The sequence below is a fragment of the Natator depressus genome, chromosome 9 (genome assembly GCF_965152275.1).
Source record: "Natator depressus isolate rNatDep1 chromosome 9, rNatDep2.hap1, whole genome shotgun sequence".
Taxonomy (NCBI): Eukaryota; Metazoa; Chordata; order Testudines; family Cheloniidae; genus Natator; species Natator depressus.
The window spans coordinates 43913458-43929798 of record NC_134242.1 but is presented as its reverse complement, the minus strand read 5'-3'; the positions used below and the strand labels follow the sequence as shown (position 1 = coordinate 43929798).

General features: G+C 42.8%; 1 protein-coding gene across 1 annotated transcript in view; it reads right to left on the bottom strand.

Moving 5' to 3' along the window:
* The window catches only part of GPC1 (glypican 1), a 329347-nt gene that overhangs the window by 54164 nt on the left and 258842 nt on the right, over positions 1 to 16341 (bottom strand). Inside the window, exon 3 of the mRNA XM_074963999.1 lies at positions 13064 to 13455. Coding sequence (XP_074820100.1) covers positions 13064 to 13455 — 392 coding nt within the window. The remainder of the gene's footprint in view (positions 1 to 13063; positions 13456 to 16341) is intronic.

Here is a 16341-nt window from a genome sequence, read left to right as displayed (position 1 = left end):
GGCCTCTTGAGAGGACAATTTGTTTGGCTGATGGCAAATGTAGGCTACACTACAGATATTTGGCCAGATCCTTAACTGGTACTTAGCTCCATTGACTTCTGGCCAGAGCAAGCCTCCACAGACAGATGCCTTCTTGCCCTTCACTATTTCATATGGCTGCTCTTACTGGAACTCTGCTAAACGAAAACGTACTTTTCATGGGATCTGACCTTAAAAGTTCATTATTTTGCTATTTATAATGGACTACTGACTTCCTCCAGCCTCACCTCACTTCGCTGTATCTATGACCCAGAGTTTCCATGCTACATGAATCATAGAATCATAGAATATCAGGGTTGGAAGGGACCTCAGGAGGTCATCTAGTCCAACCCCCTGCTCAAAGCAGGACCAATCTCCAACTAAATCATCCCAGCCAGGGCTTTGTCAAGCCTGACCTTAAAAACTTCTAAGGAAAGAGATTCTACCACCTCCCTAGGTAACGCATTCCAGTGTTTCACCACCCTCCTAGTGAAAAAGTTTTTTCTAATATCCAACCTAAACCTCCCCCACTGCAACTTGAGACCATTACTCCTTGTCCTGTCCTCTTCTACCACTGAGAATAGTCTAGAACCATCCTCTCTGGAACCACCTCTCAGGTAGTTGAAAGCAGCTATCAAATCCCCCCTCATTCTTCTCTTCCGCAGACTAAACAATCCCAGTTCCCTCAGCCTCTCCTCATAAGTCATGTGTTCCAGACCCCTAATCATTTTTGTTGCCCTTCGCTGGACTCTCTCCAATTTATCCACATCCTTCTTGTAGTGTGGGGCCCAAAACTGGACACAGTACTCCAGATGAGGCCTCACCAATGTCGAATAGAGGGGAACGATCACGTCCCTCGATCTGCTCGCTATGCCCCTACTTATACATCCCAAAATGCCATGCTATATGACAACACTATTGGAGCTACACTATTGACAGCAGCTGAAGTCCTGCACCACAGCATGCATCATCCTCAGAGAGAGGACTTACTGCACCACTTAATAGATGGGGCCAGGACAGCACTGCGCTGCTACCTGAAGCAGAAGCAGTAGCCCAGGCTGTTTTTTCTATCTGGCTTCACATTCTGTCCTTGAGGCTGACAGGAAAGCAGTCGCCTCAGAGCCAGGGCTCAAGCCTGCTCCCTTTGCGTTTTCCCACAGACTTAAAGGGGAGCAGGATCAGGCCCAAAGTGAGGGAGATACCGGTGGGGTAGAAGCAGAACTGGTTTTTAATATCCCATGGAACCTGTGACTGAGGAGAGGAACGTGATTCTAAGGGGACACCCACATGTGAGAGAAAACTCACAATTCACTAAGTGACTATTTCACTCTTATCTCTACCTAGTCTTGTGAGCGTGTGGGGAGGAAAGGAGGGAAAGAAAAGATTAAAAAAAGGTTCAAGTGACTTTGTCCCCCCCTCACTAAGGTCCCTCAAAATCCTAAAATCAGCCTTGAGCAGGAGCAGAGTGATCTTCTGCTAATTTCCTACATTGTTGGGATTGGCCTGTATCTTTAGGGGCACAGTCCTGATAGTGATATCCTACCTCTCAAAGTGCTCCTCCTTTTGTTGTCCTCTCTAAAAAAGAAAGAGAAGTAGCAAAGCTCTGTCTGGCATGCCTGGAGTAGCTCTCCTTTGTCAGTGTTTGTCCCCTCCAAAGGGAAGATGAAGGATGGTCAGAAAGGAGAGATTTTCACTAAACAGCAGCATCAAAAGCATTCTAAAAGCTTTATCACATTCTTGCAGCAAGACCAGACTCATTGCGCGTATGCCAGATACCTACAGCTCTCAGGTTACTTTGCCAGCATTGTCCTCAGAGAAGCAACATGGATCTGAGGTGCGTACATGCACACACAAAGACATGCATAACAAATTGTTCTGCTCCCCTTATCTCCAGAAGGGTGGTGTGAACATAAATACCTATACATATAGCAAATGTAATTAACAATATTTCTTTACTAGCAGCCTCATATTAGCTGAATTTTCTTTTCCCCTCCTCTTCTGCCAACTTCTCCAAGAAGGGCTACTGACTTCTGAAAGACCAATTCAGCCTAGACCAGCACCAGCACAGCCGCTGGACTCATGCCTGGATTTGAAAATAAAGCCCCACTTTGGAAGATGGGGAGCTATGGGCTTCAAGGGACGCTCTCTAGACCACATGCACGCTTACATTCTGGATTACTAATGTGACCCTATTTTAGATAGGGACAGAGAAGGCTATTAGCACCTGTACCTAGGCAACTCTACAGTGGAACTAAGGTTTTACCATGACTCCTGGACAGCACAATTTTTTCAACAGATTTTTTTTTTTAACTCACGAGAAGGCCATCGACTTCAAATAAGGGGCCGGTGCCTGTACATCAGCAACCCCGCCACTAAAAGCCCCCTACTTGAAAGTAACGCCCACTTGTCAACAGGACATCCCAGATGTGGCAAAGTCATTGCGTTTGAGGCCAGAAGGGACCACCAGAACATCTAGTCTGAGCGCCTGTATATCACAGGCCACTGTGAGGACAATCTTCACACCAAGCCAACATCAGAATCAGACTAAAGGGTTACAGGCCTCAGGAGACTAAAGTATTGTGTGCCACAGTCAGAGAACAGGAGGAACCAAGGTGCGCTAATGCAAAGGTCAGTTGGCTACTGTACACAGTTGGCTGTGCAATAATAGTGCCTCTTACTAGCGCTATGTCCATAAGGCAGCTGTTACAAGTGGTGACCCAGCATTAAGGAGTGGGGGGGGGCAGGGTTTCTGAGTCATGGAAAACACACACGGGGCAACGTTTCAGAGAAAGGAGGTAGGCTTTTCAATCAATCACTGCGTCTGGCTGGGTGAACCAGGAAATGGTGAAGAATACAGGCTGGTGTTTAGATAGACCCACTCTGATTACCCACAATCCAACTGTCTGAACTGTACAGTTAGAACAAGGTTGTCAGGGGCAGGAACAGCAACTGCAAAAACAGGCCCTGGGGAAAGCTGCTGAGCACCCTGGACAATGAATGGATAGACTGGGGACTTTGTTAAAAGTTAGAAAGTCTCTCCCACTTTCTTGACACCCTGATACCCTAAACTTGGGGAGAGCAGACACATGTTCATCTTTCCACCAGGGAGGTGACCAGTCACATGTTTGGAGGTACTGAAACATGGAAATTACCACGGTGGCAGCTTCATTATAATAACATCACTTAGTATTTACCTAGTGCTCTTCATGAGAGGATCTCAAAGCACTTTACAAAAGGGGCTGTGTACCATGATACAGATGGGGATTATACAGATTATACAGATGGGGAAACTGAAAATCAGGCTACTTATCTCTGCCCAAAGATAATGAGTACCCAATTGCCCATTAAAATGAGCGGGAACTGAGGGTATTCTCTGCCTTTAAAAATGAGGCCATAAAGTGACAAGTCCAAGCTCACAAAGTGAATAAGTGGCCAGCTTGTGAAGGCACACTGTCAGCCATTGCTTTGTACAAGTCTATGCCAATCTTTCCATTCAGTAATTAGCAGCTTGGTGTGCATTAAACGAGCCAAAGTTTCCACCCTTTCAGATTAAAATTCTAGAAGAAACAGCTGCCAGGTTCACACAAATAGGATCCTTTTAAAGTCTGCTGCTCTGTGTAATCATTTGAGTCATCATTTTGCATCTTCTTCACACAAACAGGTGGTAATGAGCCCAAGAGAACATTGTGAGTGAGCTGTAAGCATTATCCAGCACATCAGTCAAGAGACTGAAAAGTCGTGAACTGTATTTTCAAAACATCTTTCAAAGATCAGAAACTAAGCAGAACCCCCCAGCAATGTTCCAGGCAATCGTGATGTTGAGTTTCATCAGCAGTGTCGGAGCCCTGCATTGCCGCAGCCCAGTCAATACCTATCTGTGGACAGAGACAGGACTTCGGTGTCTACTGCTGTCAAGCTTGTTCCCTGCACCAGAACTTTAAAAAAAAATCCCAAAGCCACCAGGTTAAAGTTAAAAAGGGTGAATTATTATTAGGAGTAATCACACTACAGCATGAAAACTCATATTGGCTCAGGAAAAGAACACAGACCAGTCACCATGCTGTTCAGTACAACAAAGCAACTGGGTTTTATTTTAATTGACATTAAAATAGAGCAGAATGAATCACAAGTTCAGTTCCCAGTAGCAAGTTGGCTAGGAACCACGATCATCATTTTGAAAAGGCCCTTAATGAGTTTCAATTTGAACTAACTTTCCAGACATCTGGAGACCACTGGCTCCATCTCCCCATCACTTCAGCCAATCGGCTTCCTCCACCTTTCCATGTTTAAGAGTATAGTTCTGTTGATTCCACCTCTTCCTACAAAAGGAGTAGATAATCAAAACCATTTAACCATGTAACATTTGCATTTCTCTATTATTTCCTATTAATCTGATGCAGTTAGCTCCAGCTGTGCAATTTCAGATCTTTCGAAAAAGAGACTCATTGACTTTCTACCATCAGGGGAAGATGTGAGACATACGTTCATGTTTGTCTACGATATTTGTATTATTTATCGGCGCTACTGGTGCATATGCTATTTTGTCTTTTAAAAAACTGGCAGTTTCTTGTCCTTAGGTGTTTACCATCTAAATTAACATATGTGAAAAAAGAGACTAAAAAAAAATAGGATGAAAAAACAGTGTGGGGTGGGTGGAAATGTAAACCCACCCCAACCAATCCTGTTTGAATTTGTCAAAACAAATACAAACTCCACAGAACAGCTAATTCCTGGCAGGTGTCTGGCAAGAGAACACCAAAAGTATTGGAAAATGGCAAGCAAAGAACCACCCGAATCCTGCAGCTCATTTCTAGAGGGTGGGGATAAAGCAGCCGGCACTTTCCCTGATGTGGTTGGCCTGCTACCACCATCCACTCTCCAAGGACAGTCCCGTGTAGCTCTCCTGTGTATGTGCAGACATATCATCACCTTGAATGCAGTCTTGGTTTAGCTTTGCCAAACATCCACAGGGTGGGGAGTTTCCACAGCGCAGAGAGGAGTCGTAGAATATGAAATAATAAAGCTCGGCATAAACTTTTTGCACAATGTTCCCATTGCTGACGAGATGAAGCACCTTTTATATCTCACTACCATCCTCTGCCTGTCCACCTGAGGAACCCAGACCCCAGGAGGGCCACCTGCCACGGCCTGGAATGGAGGTGATGTCATGGAGGTGATTCCGATCCTTGAGAGCTAATCATCCCCCAGAACGTACAACCCATTCAAGTCCTGCCTTTAAATACCAACAGATAAATACAATAAAACAGCATGGGCTTTATGTTCTGGGATCTGCAAGAGAGGCCACAGAGAAATGAAATGTCACTTGCTGCCATGTTATATAGATACTGTACCCTCCTGAATGTTTGTGGAAAATTTCACCTCAGTTGTTCTTGAAAGTGAAACACCAGCTTTTAAAGAGGGGAGTGAGGAGTTCTTGATGGTAGAGATTACAAAAGGGCTCTAATACTGCTGGAATCTTTATGCAATAGGCAGCCTTGGGGCAGAACAGCAGTACAGCCTGTACTCATGTTTTACGCTCATAAAAACGGCCATATGGGGTCAGACTGATGGTCCATCTAGCCCATTATACTGTATCTGACAGTGGCCAGTACCAGAGTTGCAGGAGAGCATTTGGAACAGGGCAGCTGGAGTGATCCAGCCCTGTCTTCCCTTTCCAGCTTCTGACAATCAGAGGTTTAGGGTTGCTATGAGCATGGGGTTGCATCCCTGACTATTCTGGCTAATAGCCATTGATGGGCCTATCTTCCATGAACTTATCTAGTTCTTTTTTAAACCCATATTTTTAAACCCACTTTTTGCCTTCACAACATCCCTTGGCAATTAGTTCCACAGGTTAATTGTGCATTGTGTGTAAAAGTACTTCCTCTTGTTTGTGTTAAACCTGCGGCCTATTCATTTCATCTGATGATCCCTGGTTTTTGCAGGGTAAATAACACTTCTCTCCATTTTTTCTACACCGTTCATGATTTTATAAACCTCTGTCATGTCCCCCTTTAGCCATCTCTTTTCTAAGCTGAACAGCCCTAATCTTTTTAGTTTCTCCTTGTATTGAAGCTGTTCCATACCTTTGATCATCTTTGTTGCCCTTCTCTGAAACTTTCCTTGTTCCACTATATCCTCTTTTTGAGATGGGGTGACCAGAACTGAACACAGTATTCAAGGTGTGGGGCTATCATGGAGTTATATAATGGCATTATAATATTTTCTGTCTTATTGTCTATCCCTTTCCTAATAGTTCTTAACAATCCTTTAACTCTTTTTGACCGCTGCTGTGAACCGAGCGGAAGTTTTCAGAGAACTATCCCCGGTAACTCCAAGATCTCTTTCTCGAGTGGTAACAGATAATTTTGAACCTACTCACAGATGTGCCTGTGTGGCTACACTTAAACTTATTTAAAGCAACAAGCAGCTGCACAGCAGTCTGGTCAGCCAGCCAGCACATTTGGTTTTGCCAGCACAGCTCCAAGCAACGGCTGGCTCATTTGAGGCAGCTGACGCATTGGGAAAGGGTACACAAGAACTCTGGGTTTGCAGATGTAAGCTGGCGGCTTGGGTTTATTTCTTAAACAATGTTTCACAGCAATGTAATAACAGATCTAAACGGCACAATGATGGCTTTACAGTGAAAACAGAAAAACTGCACTAGGAGAGAAACCTACCTCAGTGAGGAGGAGCCTACGCAAAGATCAAGTCAAAGCTATGACACAGTGCTCAGACCAGGTGTATGCTGCTGGTTATAGAGAAGAGATCCCGTAGTGAGAGAACTTGTTCTGGTTTCTTACTGGTCTTTGTTTTATATTCATATAGCACCTAGCATAATGGGGCCCTGGCCTCTAATTGCTACCTCCGTACAAACAAAAAATGATGGTATTTCTACCTGGCTCAAAAGTGAGGTTATCAAGAATCCTACACCAAGATGGGAGAACAGCCAATGCAAAGGAAATGAAATTTTGACCTCTCTTGGATGTTATAATGTGAGAGCAACAATGCCACCCAATGCTCAATGAAGTAATCATCTTCACTGGTAATTTTTATGGTTACAGGCAACATGCAAACTATTGAGGCAAGCCTGACACTCTGGACACCAAACACTATTCCCCGATCCTACTTCATCTACAGGGATGCTTGCACGCTGTCCGACACGCAGACTGCGAGCTCTCTGAGGGAAAGACTGTCTTTTCTGTTACCTGTCTGCAAAGCACCTAGCCCAATGGCCCCTGATCTTTGACTGAAGTTCCTAGGCACTACCATAACACAAATAATAAACATAATCCCGCACTGGAATAGTCCTGTTCCTCACATTGTGTATCTCTGCTGTTAGTTTCTACACTTTTTCATACAGCTGTTTATCTTTTACTTGTTTAAATCTAACTTTCTAATTTTGCTTCCTTTTCCCCATATTATCGACATTATTTTTCTATACTGTGATTTGTTTTTAATTCATTTCCCCATTCCCCCGCATCATCAGGCTAAGAATGGCAAGCACTAGGAACAAGTGTTGTGCCTCTGAGCGGCAACTGGCAGCCTCTGCCTAAGTCTTCCAAACACAAGACTTCCACCTGTTCAAATGAAGCTCTCTCTGAGTCACAGCAAATGCTATTTTGGGGCAGTTGCCAACCCCATAATGAAAGAATGAAAGAAAGGAATCTTAGATAGAAGTGAGATATTTCTTCTCCCTTTCACTGGCATGCAATCTACCATCCAGGCTTTCAAATACTTGTAATGCCATAATAGAGGTAAGTGGGACCTCTCTCATATTGTACAAACCCTATCTTGCAATAAAGGAGGGAGTTATAGTGAAGGGTGCGTGGCTGACAGTCAGGCAGAATCAAATTCTCTAGCCGCAGACCAGATATAAAGCTGGAAGCAGGAGTGCAAAGCTTCTCCACACTGCACATTAATATGCACTAGCTCTGAAAGAGGACTATCAGTCTTCACTTCTGTTCAGCCCTTCATCTATCTGCTGACACTGCTAACAAGCGTATCCACTGTGCATGTTGCATGCACACCTGGTCCACTGGCCAATGGACTGAGACTTCCGAAATCACTTTACAGAAGCTGCTGAACAGGTAAGTTTTCTATCACTATCAAGATGGAGCCATGTTTGTACCAATAACCAAGGAATGAAAAGCTTCAGGTCCCATTGCTATGGTTCAAAGTTTGTCTCAGAGATTATTCCTTAAAACCAAGTGTGATTTACAGTGACTGTAAGGAGAACTAATGGTTATGTCATTTTCTGACAGGCTACTTGCTCCCACCAGACTTCCCATCTCCAGTGGTATGTGCAGTTCCTGCTCCAAGCAGGCACCTTCTATTCCACTTGCATCCCAGCTGAAGCTGCCCATGTACCTTTCAATCACAGCTAGAGTGGCTGCACACAGAGCCTGCTGGGAGACAAAGGCACAGCAATTGGCTGAAGTGTTGGGTGGATATGAAGTTTGGCAGCTGGTGGCAAGAGAAGAAATGCAACTTTGGCAAAGTGGGGAGGCAGCAGTCTTCAGAAATTACAGAATCCTGCCTGTTGTGCAGTCAGAGACAGTCTGTCTCTCTCTCTCCCCTCCCCATTATGAAGCTCCTCGGAGAGTCCAGTCTGAAAAGCACTATGCTTTCCCCAGCATTGTTTGCATTGCATTTTAAGAGAAGGCATTGTAACAGCTGTAATGAGGATGAAGGATACAAAGATGATATATACTGGTACTGTAAGAGCAGACAAAACAGGTCAAAACCAAGAAGATCAGAGAGGGATCTCGTTCTAAGGGCTCCATCTTGCAATGAATCTCAGGTGGGGCCAGGTCCACTCGTGTGCAGCAGCTTGCAAGTCAGAGGCCAAAAGAGACTGCCTGCTCAAAGAATACATACAAATAAACTTTCTACTATTACTATTCACTGTGTTGTTACTGATCACCTAATTAAACATTCATCTTACTGAGGAAAACTATGCACTGTGCACACTTAGAATACACTTATTGTCACTTAGAACTGCTCTTTAACAATTATTTTTCAAACTTAAATTATTCAGAGAGGACTAGCCACATAATAAGACTTCAGTTTAACAGAAATCAGCAGCTTTTGTTGTTTTGAGTACAAAAAAAGTCAAAACAATTTCTTAAAAATACAAAAAATATTAGTGTATACTAGGGCTGTTAAGTGATTAAAAAATTATCTGCGATTAATTGAACTGTTAAACAATAACAGAATACAATTTATTTAAATATTTTTTGATGTTTTCTACATTTTCAAATATATTGATTTCAATTATAACATCCATGCTGATGACGGGTTCTGCTTGATAACAATCCCAAGCAGTGTGGACCAACGCATGTTTGTTTTCATCATGAGAGTCAGATGCCACCAGCAGAAGGTTGATTTTCTTTTTCGGAGGTTCGGATTCTATAGTTCCGCATCAGAGTGTTGCTTTTTTAAGACTTCTGAAAGCGTGCTCCACACCTCATCCGTCTCAGATTTTGGAAGGCACTTCAGATTCTTAAACCTTGGGTTGAGTGCTGTAGCTATCTTAAGAAATTTCACATAGGTACCTTCATATAAACAACATGTGCTGAGTCATCATCCGAGACTATTATAACATGAAATATATGGCAGAATGCAGGTAAAATAGAGCCGGAGGCATACAATTCTCCCCCAAGGAGTTCACTCACAAATGTAATTAATGCATTTTTTTTAAACGAGCGTCATCAGCATGGAAGCATGTCCTCTGGAATGGTGGCCAAAGCATGAAGGGGCATACAAATGTTTAGCATATCTGGCATGTAAATACCTTGCAACGCCGGCTACAAAAATCCCAGGCGAACGCCTGTTCTCACTTTCTGGTGACTTTGTAAATAAGAAGCAGGCAGCATTTTCTCCTATAAATGTAAACAAACTTGTTTGTCTTAGCAATTAGCTGAATGAGAAGTAGGATGGAATGGATTTGTAGGCGCTGAAGTTTTGCATTGTTTTGTTTTTTGAGTGCAGTTATGTAACAAAACAAAAATCTACATTTCTAAGTTGTACTTTCATGATAAAGAGATTACTCTACAGTACTTATATGAGGTGAACTGAAAAATACTGTTTCTTTTGTTTATCATTTTTACAGTGCAAATATTTGTAATAAAAATAATAATATAAAGTGAACAGTGTACACATTGTATTCATAGAATCATAGAATATCAGAGTTGGAAGGGACCTCTGGAGGTCATCTAGTCCAACCCCCTGCCCAGAGCAGGACGAATCCCCAACTAAATCATCCCAGCCAGGGCTTTGTCAAGTCTGACCTTAAAAACTACAAAGGAAGGGGATTCCACCACCTCCCTAGGTAACGTATTCTTTGTTGTAACTGAAATCAACATATTTGAAAATGTAGAAAAACATCCAAAAATATTTAATAAATTTCAAATGGTAGTCTATTGTTTAACAATGTGATTAAACGGAGCTTAATAGCAATTAATTTTTTTGAGTTAATCACATAAGTTAACTGCGATTTATTGACAGCCCTAGTTTATACTTGTCTAACTCAAACTGGTCCAGTGGGTTTTCCATAGAGTTTCTGAGCAAAACATCCACAACTGGTTTGAGACCAAGCATGAAATTTCAGTTCAAACATTATTTTTAAAGGAAGTTCCTGGCTGAAAAGTTTTTATTCTCAACCTTATTCCTAGCAAAATCCCTATCATCATAAAAACAAAGCAACATAAAACATTTGTGAAATTAAAATTCTGGTTGAAAAACTTGTTCAGATTAAATGGGATTAAAAATTCAGATTAAAAGGCCAATAATCTGAACTGCTCTTTATTTTTGGTTAATGGGGGAATCCAACAGATCACCTGGAATTGGGAATAAATTGAAAGGATCAAATAATTTTCAGGTTAAATTTGCACCCTGTCAGCAAGTTATTAAAAAAGAATCACATCAACGCTCTGACAAAAAGTATTGATGATTATGTACAGTTCGATCGGCCAGATTCTCCACTGCTTTATCCCTTATGCAGTCATTTACTCCTGTGCAAAGAGAGTGCATTTTACATCAACTGAACACAGTGTAAATGACTATGCGAGGTGAAAAGCAGTAGTGAACCAGGCCCTATGTTCTCTACATAACTACTGAATATCAAGAGATTTGTGAAGCAAAATTTACGTGTCAGCAGTCCAGTCTCCACCTGCCTCTCCTTCAGCGGCGCTACTAGAACTATGCAGAAAATTCCTGAACAAACAGGTGAAACCTGTGGGTTTAACTACAAACTGAACACTTGGGCTGGATTTGCTGAGGTTTTTGAGCTGTTCAGCAAACCGGACCAGTTTTAGAAGTTTCACATGGATGCTGTTTATAAAATAATAACCATATTTTAAAAAACAGTGGGTTTGATGAGTTTTGTTTTGAAGGACAAATCATCCAGGTTGAAGAAATTTGCATCTGGAGAAGGAACGGAGAGAAGGAAGAGGCAGTGCTACCTTCTCCAGAAGTTCATACTTTTATCAGCTGATCAGAAAGATGACCATTTTTCACACAGTTTAATTGTACCTTGTTTCATAAAGTGCTGCTGAAATGATTAAGAGAACTTAGAAGCATGGCAGTGGAATCAAACACTCAGAGTTTAAAATCCACATTGTACATATGAGAGTGTGTAAAAACCGATATACATCAACATAACACAAAATGATATTCCATTTCAAAAACAACTGGTGCTGAAAATGAATCAGTTTATGAACAGCTATGGCTGCGTTTATGCAAGGAAAAGAGAATGGGGCAACTCCAGGGACAAGGAAAAGGAAAAAAAAACTTGTCAGCCACTCACCTTTTCCCCTCAGACCCACCTAACCAGGGCTAAAGTTAGATTCGGGTGCATAAAGCTGAAACTCTCAACAGTTCAAAGGATTTATGAAAAAATATTTTACTTCTATCTCTTTTAATGTATACCATTTTCCTCTTATATCTGCTGTAAGTACCATGAGAGTGTGATGTTAATAAGATGTGCAAAGGCTTTTGTGTAGCTGAACAGTTTTATAGTAACGCATTGATAAATAAAAGGATTTGTCACTGTTAACACATTAACATGTCTCTCTGAGATCTAAGTCTGGACTCACTGTAGCAAATAATGCTGTCTTCTTCCAAGCATTTTCTTTCCAGAAAATTAATTGGTATTTCAATTTTTGCATTCATTGTTTAGTCACACCCTGATCCGTATCCCTGCCAATTGCCATCTTCACATGAAGTATGCAAGTAATTTTATAAAATGGATTTTCCAGTTTTCATCTGTAGACCATGGAACAACTACATCACACTACCTCTGTAAAAAGCCTGAATACCTTGTGCGAGTATGATAGGCTCCCTCCTGCTCTGAAAGGTTCCTCTTGTACCAGAGGATGCATACAATTTTATCCTACAAAAACGTCGCATTCAATAGCATTAATTTACATGTATAGTGCACCCTCCATCCCCAAAGACCCCAATGCACTTTACAAACTCGCCCTCTCTGTACATACACTGTATAAACAGACACTGCTATAGATATGGACATAAGAATCACCCCCCACTGACATGCACCTCCTGCACGCATTGCCAGCATGTTCTTCGAAAGTCAGTTTTCCATGCTTTACATCATATCACCACCAAGGAGGAAAATAACACAATGTGATGTAAAGGCATGGCAATATCTTTGCCAGGAAAGTCCGGGGAATATATACAAGCAACCCAACAACTATACAATTTGGATGACTAAAGCTTCCCCGGCAGCATGCCACATAGGTTAAACTGATGTAAAATCTGGTTTGTGGGGAATTGCACCTCCATTCTCCTACTTTGTCAGTGTTTATAACAGCCCCAGTTTACTATTTGGCAGATGACCCTCACGCAATTGTTTATACAAGCAAAGGATGTTCACTATCAACAAGTCTGCCTGCCTACTAACGATGAAGATTTAAGAAAAACAGCACAACAATCCAAAACTCGTCAGCAGGAAATAGGGTCCTGGAAGTGTTAGGTGGGGAAGGATGCCGGGGTGGATACAGAGAAGATTTGTCTCATGACCTACCTGAGAAACCTTTCTGACAACATCACTGCCCACGCTAAGCCCCTGTACATAGGAGCGCACTGCGATGAAAGCTCTCGTAGCCTTCAGCTTCAGGTCCCTCGGAATTTCTCCAAAGGGTTTGTGCTGCTCAGAGTGTTTCACCATGCAGTCCAGGTACTCGTCAGTGATGTGGTACTGGGGATTCATCAGCTTGAAGAGGCGCTCCAGCAGGCGTGTCCAGAACTCGTTGAGGGCCTCTTCCAGGTTGATATTGGAGCCCCGGTAATAGCGTCGTAGCTCGCTGTACAAGTCCTTGAAGAGCTTGATGTTCTGGCTGTACAGCTCTCCATACGTGCTAGGAAAAGTGTCATAGAGGGCTTTCTCTGACTTGTTCAACAAATCCTGGAAATAACCTGCAAAAAGAGGGAAAAGAAGAGGGTGACAGATCAACAGGAGAACTAAAAATCTCTACCAGGCCAGTCTAAAGACACCTATTTGGTTGCACCACTCAGGAGGCTGAGAAAAAGGAGCCAAGGGCAGCTTTTCCTCTTATCTTTTGAGTGAACTCCTCTTCCACCCATAATTTTAAGTCTTGAGCTGTTGTTAAAAGGACAGAGCAGGGTATGCACCACAACCAGCATGTAAGAGTGGTCTGCTGCCACCTCGCTCCTTCCCTCTATCAACATCTAAAAAAACATCAAGTGCAAGCTCTGGATATGTTCCTAAAAATCTGCTGTGCAGAGTGCAGTGTTCTGCCACTAAGCTTTCAGAGTCACATTTCTCCTTGGTTAACGCCTGGCCAAGCAAAGCAACCAATACAGCTAGGGCAGAAGTTAATGGCCAAGGGGATCCACATGGAAGTGCCCATACTCAGCCTGCAGAAGTTCTTCTGCAACAATGAATGGTTACAGCAAAATGAAAGTTCAGTAATCCTACTTCTGCCTGTTTAATTGCTCTGGGTAATGTATATAAATCACTGTTAAATCAGTCTGACAAAGGGCTGTCAGGACTGAAGATGCTAAAAGCTTCTCTTCGGTGCTGCCACTGCGTGACAAGAACTCGTATGCACAAGTTAACAATCCCGTTTCAGAGACTGCACCAGAATTAACACACACAAAATTGTTCAAACAATTCTTGAAACCTGGATGCTTGCTCAGAGTTTGAGAGATGCAAGACAAGTGCTTGATACAGTATAAAACATTTGTATTTGATAAAAGCCGCAAATTAACTTTGTATTATCCGTGATCTCATTAACAATAAATGACAACAAATTTTATATTTCTTTCAACCGATATTGCCACAATGCTTCTGCAGTTAAAGCTGAGATAGTGTTTTCTTTCAAAGAATTTGTAGGATACTAAATATTAAGGCCCCAAACAGCAAGACGCTTAAGCTAGGATTTAACTTTAAGCACATGAATAATCTCTTCCATATTAGCAAACCATTTAAGCACATGCTCACCTGAGCAGTAGCTTTAATGTTGACTTCAGTGGGACTACCCAAGTGAGTAAAGCCATCAGCATTTGACCCTCAGGAAGTAAACTACTGCATAAACTCTCATTCACTTCCAGAAGATTTTTAAAAATTATATAATTTTTTCAGTAATGCACAGAAAGCAGGGTTGCACATTTAAATTAAGTTAGTAATGATAGACAGTCCTAACAGTTGTCAGGTAAATAGGCAAAACTGGAAGTAGGGCATTCTATAAACACATAAATCTAGTAAGATTTGGTAATGGATCTCAGCCACCATCGATCTCAGGAATTTTTTAATCCATTAAGGAGAATGTTAATGTTTAATGATGTTAATGATTAAAAAAACTAAAAGATCTCTTTAAAAAAATTACTGCCATTAATTAGGTTAGCACCCCAAACTCCCTCCTGCACCCCAACCCCCTGCCCCAGCCCTGAGCCCCCTCCCAGAGCCAGCACCCATACCCCCTCCTGCACCCCAAGCCTCAGCCCTGAGGCCCTCTCCTGCAACCAAACCTCCTGCTCCAGCCCTGACCCCCCTCCCAGAGCTTGCACTCCTTACCCCCTACTGCACCCAACCCCCCTGCCCCAGGCTCAGCTCAGAGCCCCCTCCCACACTGCGAACCCCTTGGCCCAGCCCAGAGCCCTCACCCCCTCCGAACCCCAACCCCCTGCCCCAGCCACCGGTGAAAGTGAGTAAGGGTGGAGGAGAACAAGCAACGGGGGGTGGGTGTGTGGAGTGAGTGAGTGGGGCAGGGCCTCAGGGAAGGGGCAGGGTAGATCCCTTAAATTCAAAAAGTGATCTTGGGCATAAAAAGGTTGGAGACCACTGGGTTAGACTAACACCTGTTAGGCATGGTCTAGGAGGTTTACTTGGTCCTGTCTCAGTGCAGGGGGCTTTAAATGTCATTAAATGGCACCTGGACACGCCAGAAACAGAAAATGAAGACTATATCCAGTTCAGGCAACAGGAAAATGTAGATAAATGGAGTGTACTGCAAATATTCCTTTAGGAATATGAGTGGGGCACCCGAGACACCACCCTTCTCATTTCCAGACCTCAATTTTGCATTTCATTCCTCCACAACCAACCGTCTCCTCCTAGCACCATGCCAGAGCAGTGACTGAGAGGTTACTAGAGGAAAGATTCCCACCTCCTGAATTGTCAACACCACCTTGTTTTCCCCCTAGAAGTCTCCCATTCATCCAGCTACTGTCCAGGCTGGACACTGCTTATCTTGGGAGCCCTAACAAGATCCCTGTACAATATAGCATGTTCAAGTCACACACAGCATGGTGATGTGTACCAATGTGCCTGAATGGGACGGAGCCCTTACTTGTCACAGAGTGCACTTGTTCAGGATGGTACTTGACCTTAACCAGCTGGTGATCTTTCCCACTCCTGCTGTCGCTACACAAAACATAACTGCTAGCTGATCCTCTCCATGTGACTTTAATGTTTAAAGTTTCTCTTTGGTACAGCAGTGGTACCTGAGTGATTAGGCTGATTTCCTATCTATCCTTCCTCTCTGCTTGTTTTCTGCTTCTACTCTCTACCTAACAAGTATTCCTGTTGTGCTTCAGGTCATGTAGTTTGATGAGTGTGTTCTGTGACCTATGAGGATGGATGGGTAACTGAGAACTGCAGTCAGAGATTTCTCTCTATAAAGAACGTTCAAATTGAGTATATATGTGGCACAAGTCATTTATAAGGAGGGACCTACAACTGTAGAACTGTGGATTAACAAAGTAATCCAACCCCCCGGTGGAACGTACACACGCAGAGGTCACTGGTCATCCTATATTCATTAGTGTTCTGTGTGCAGT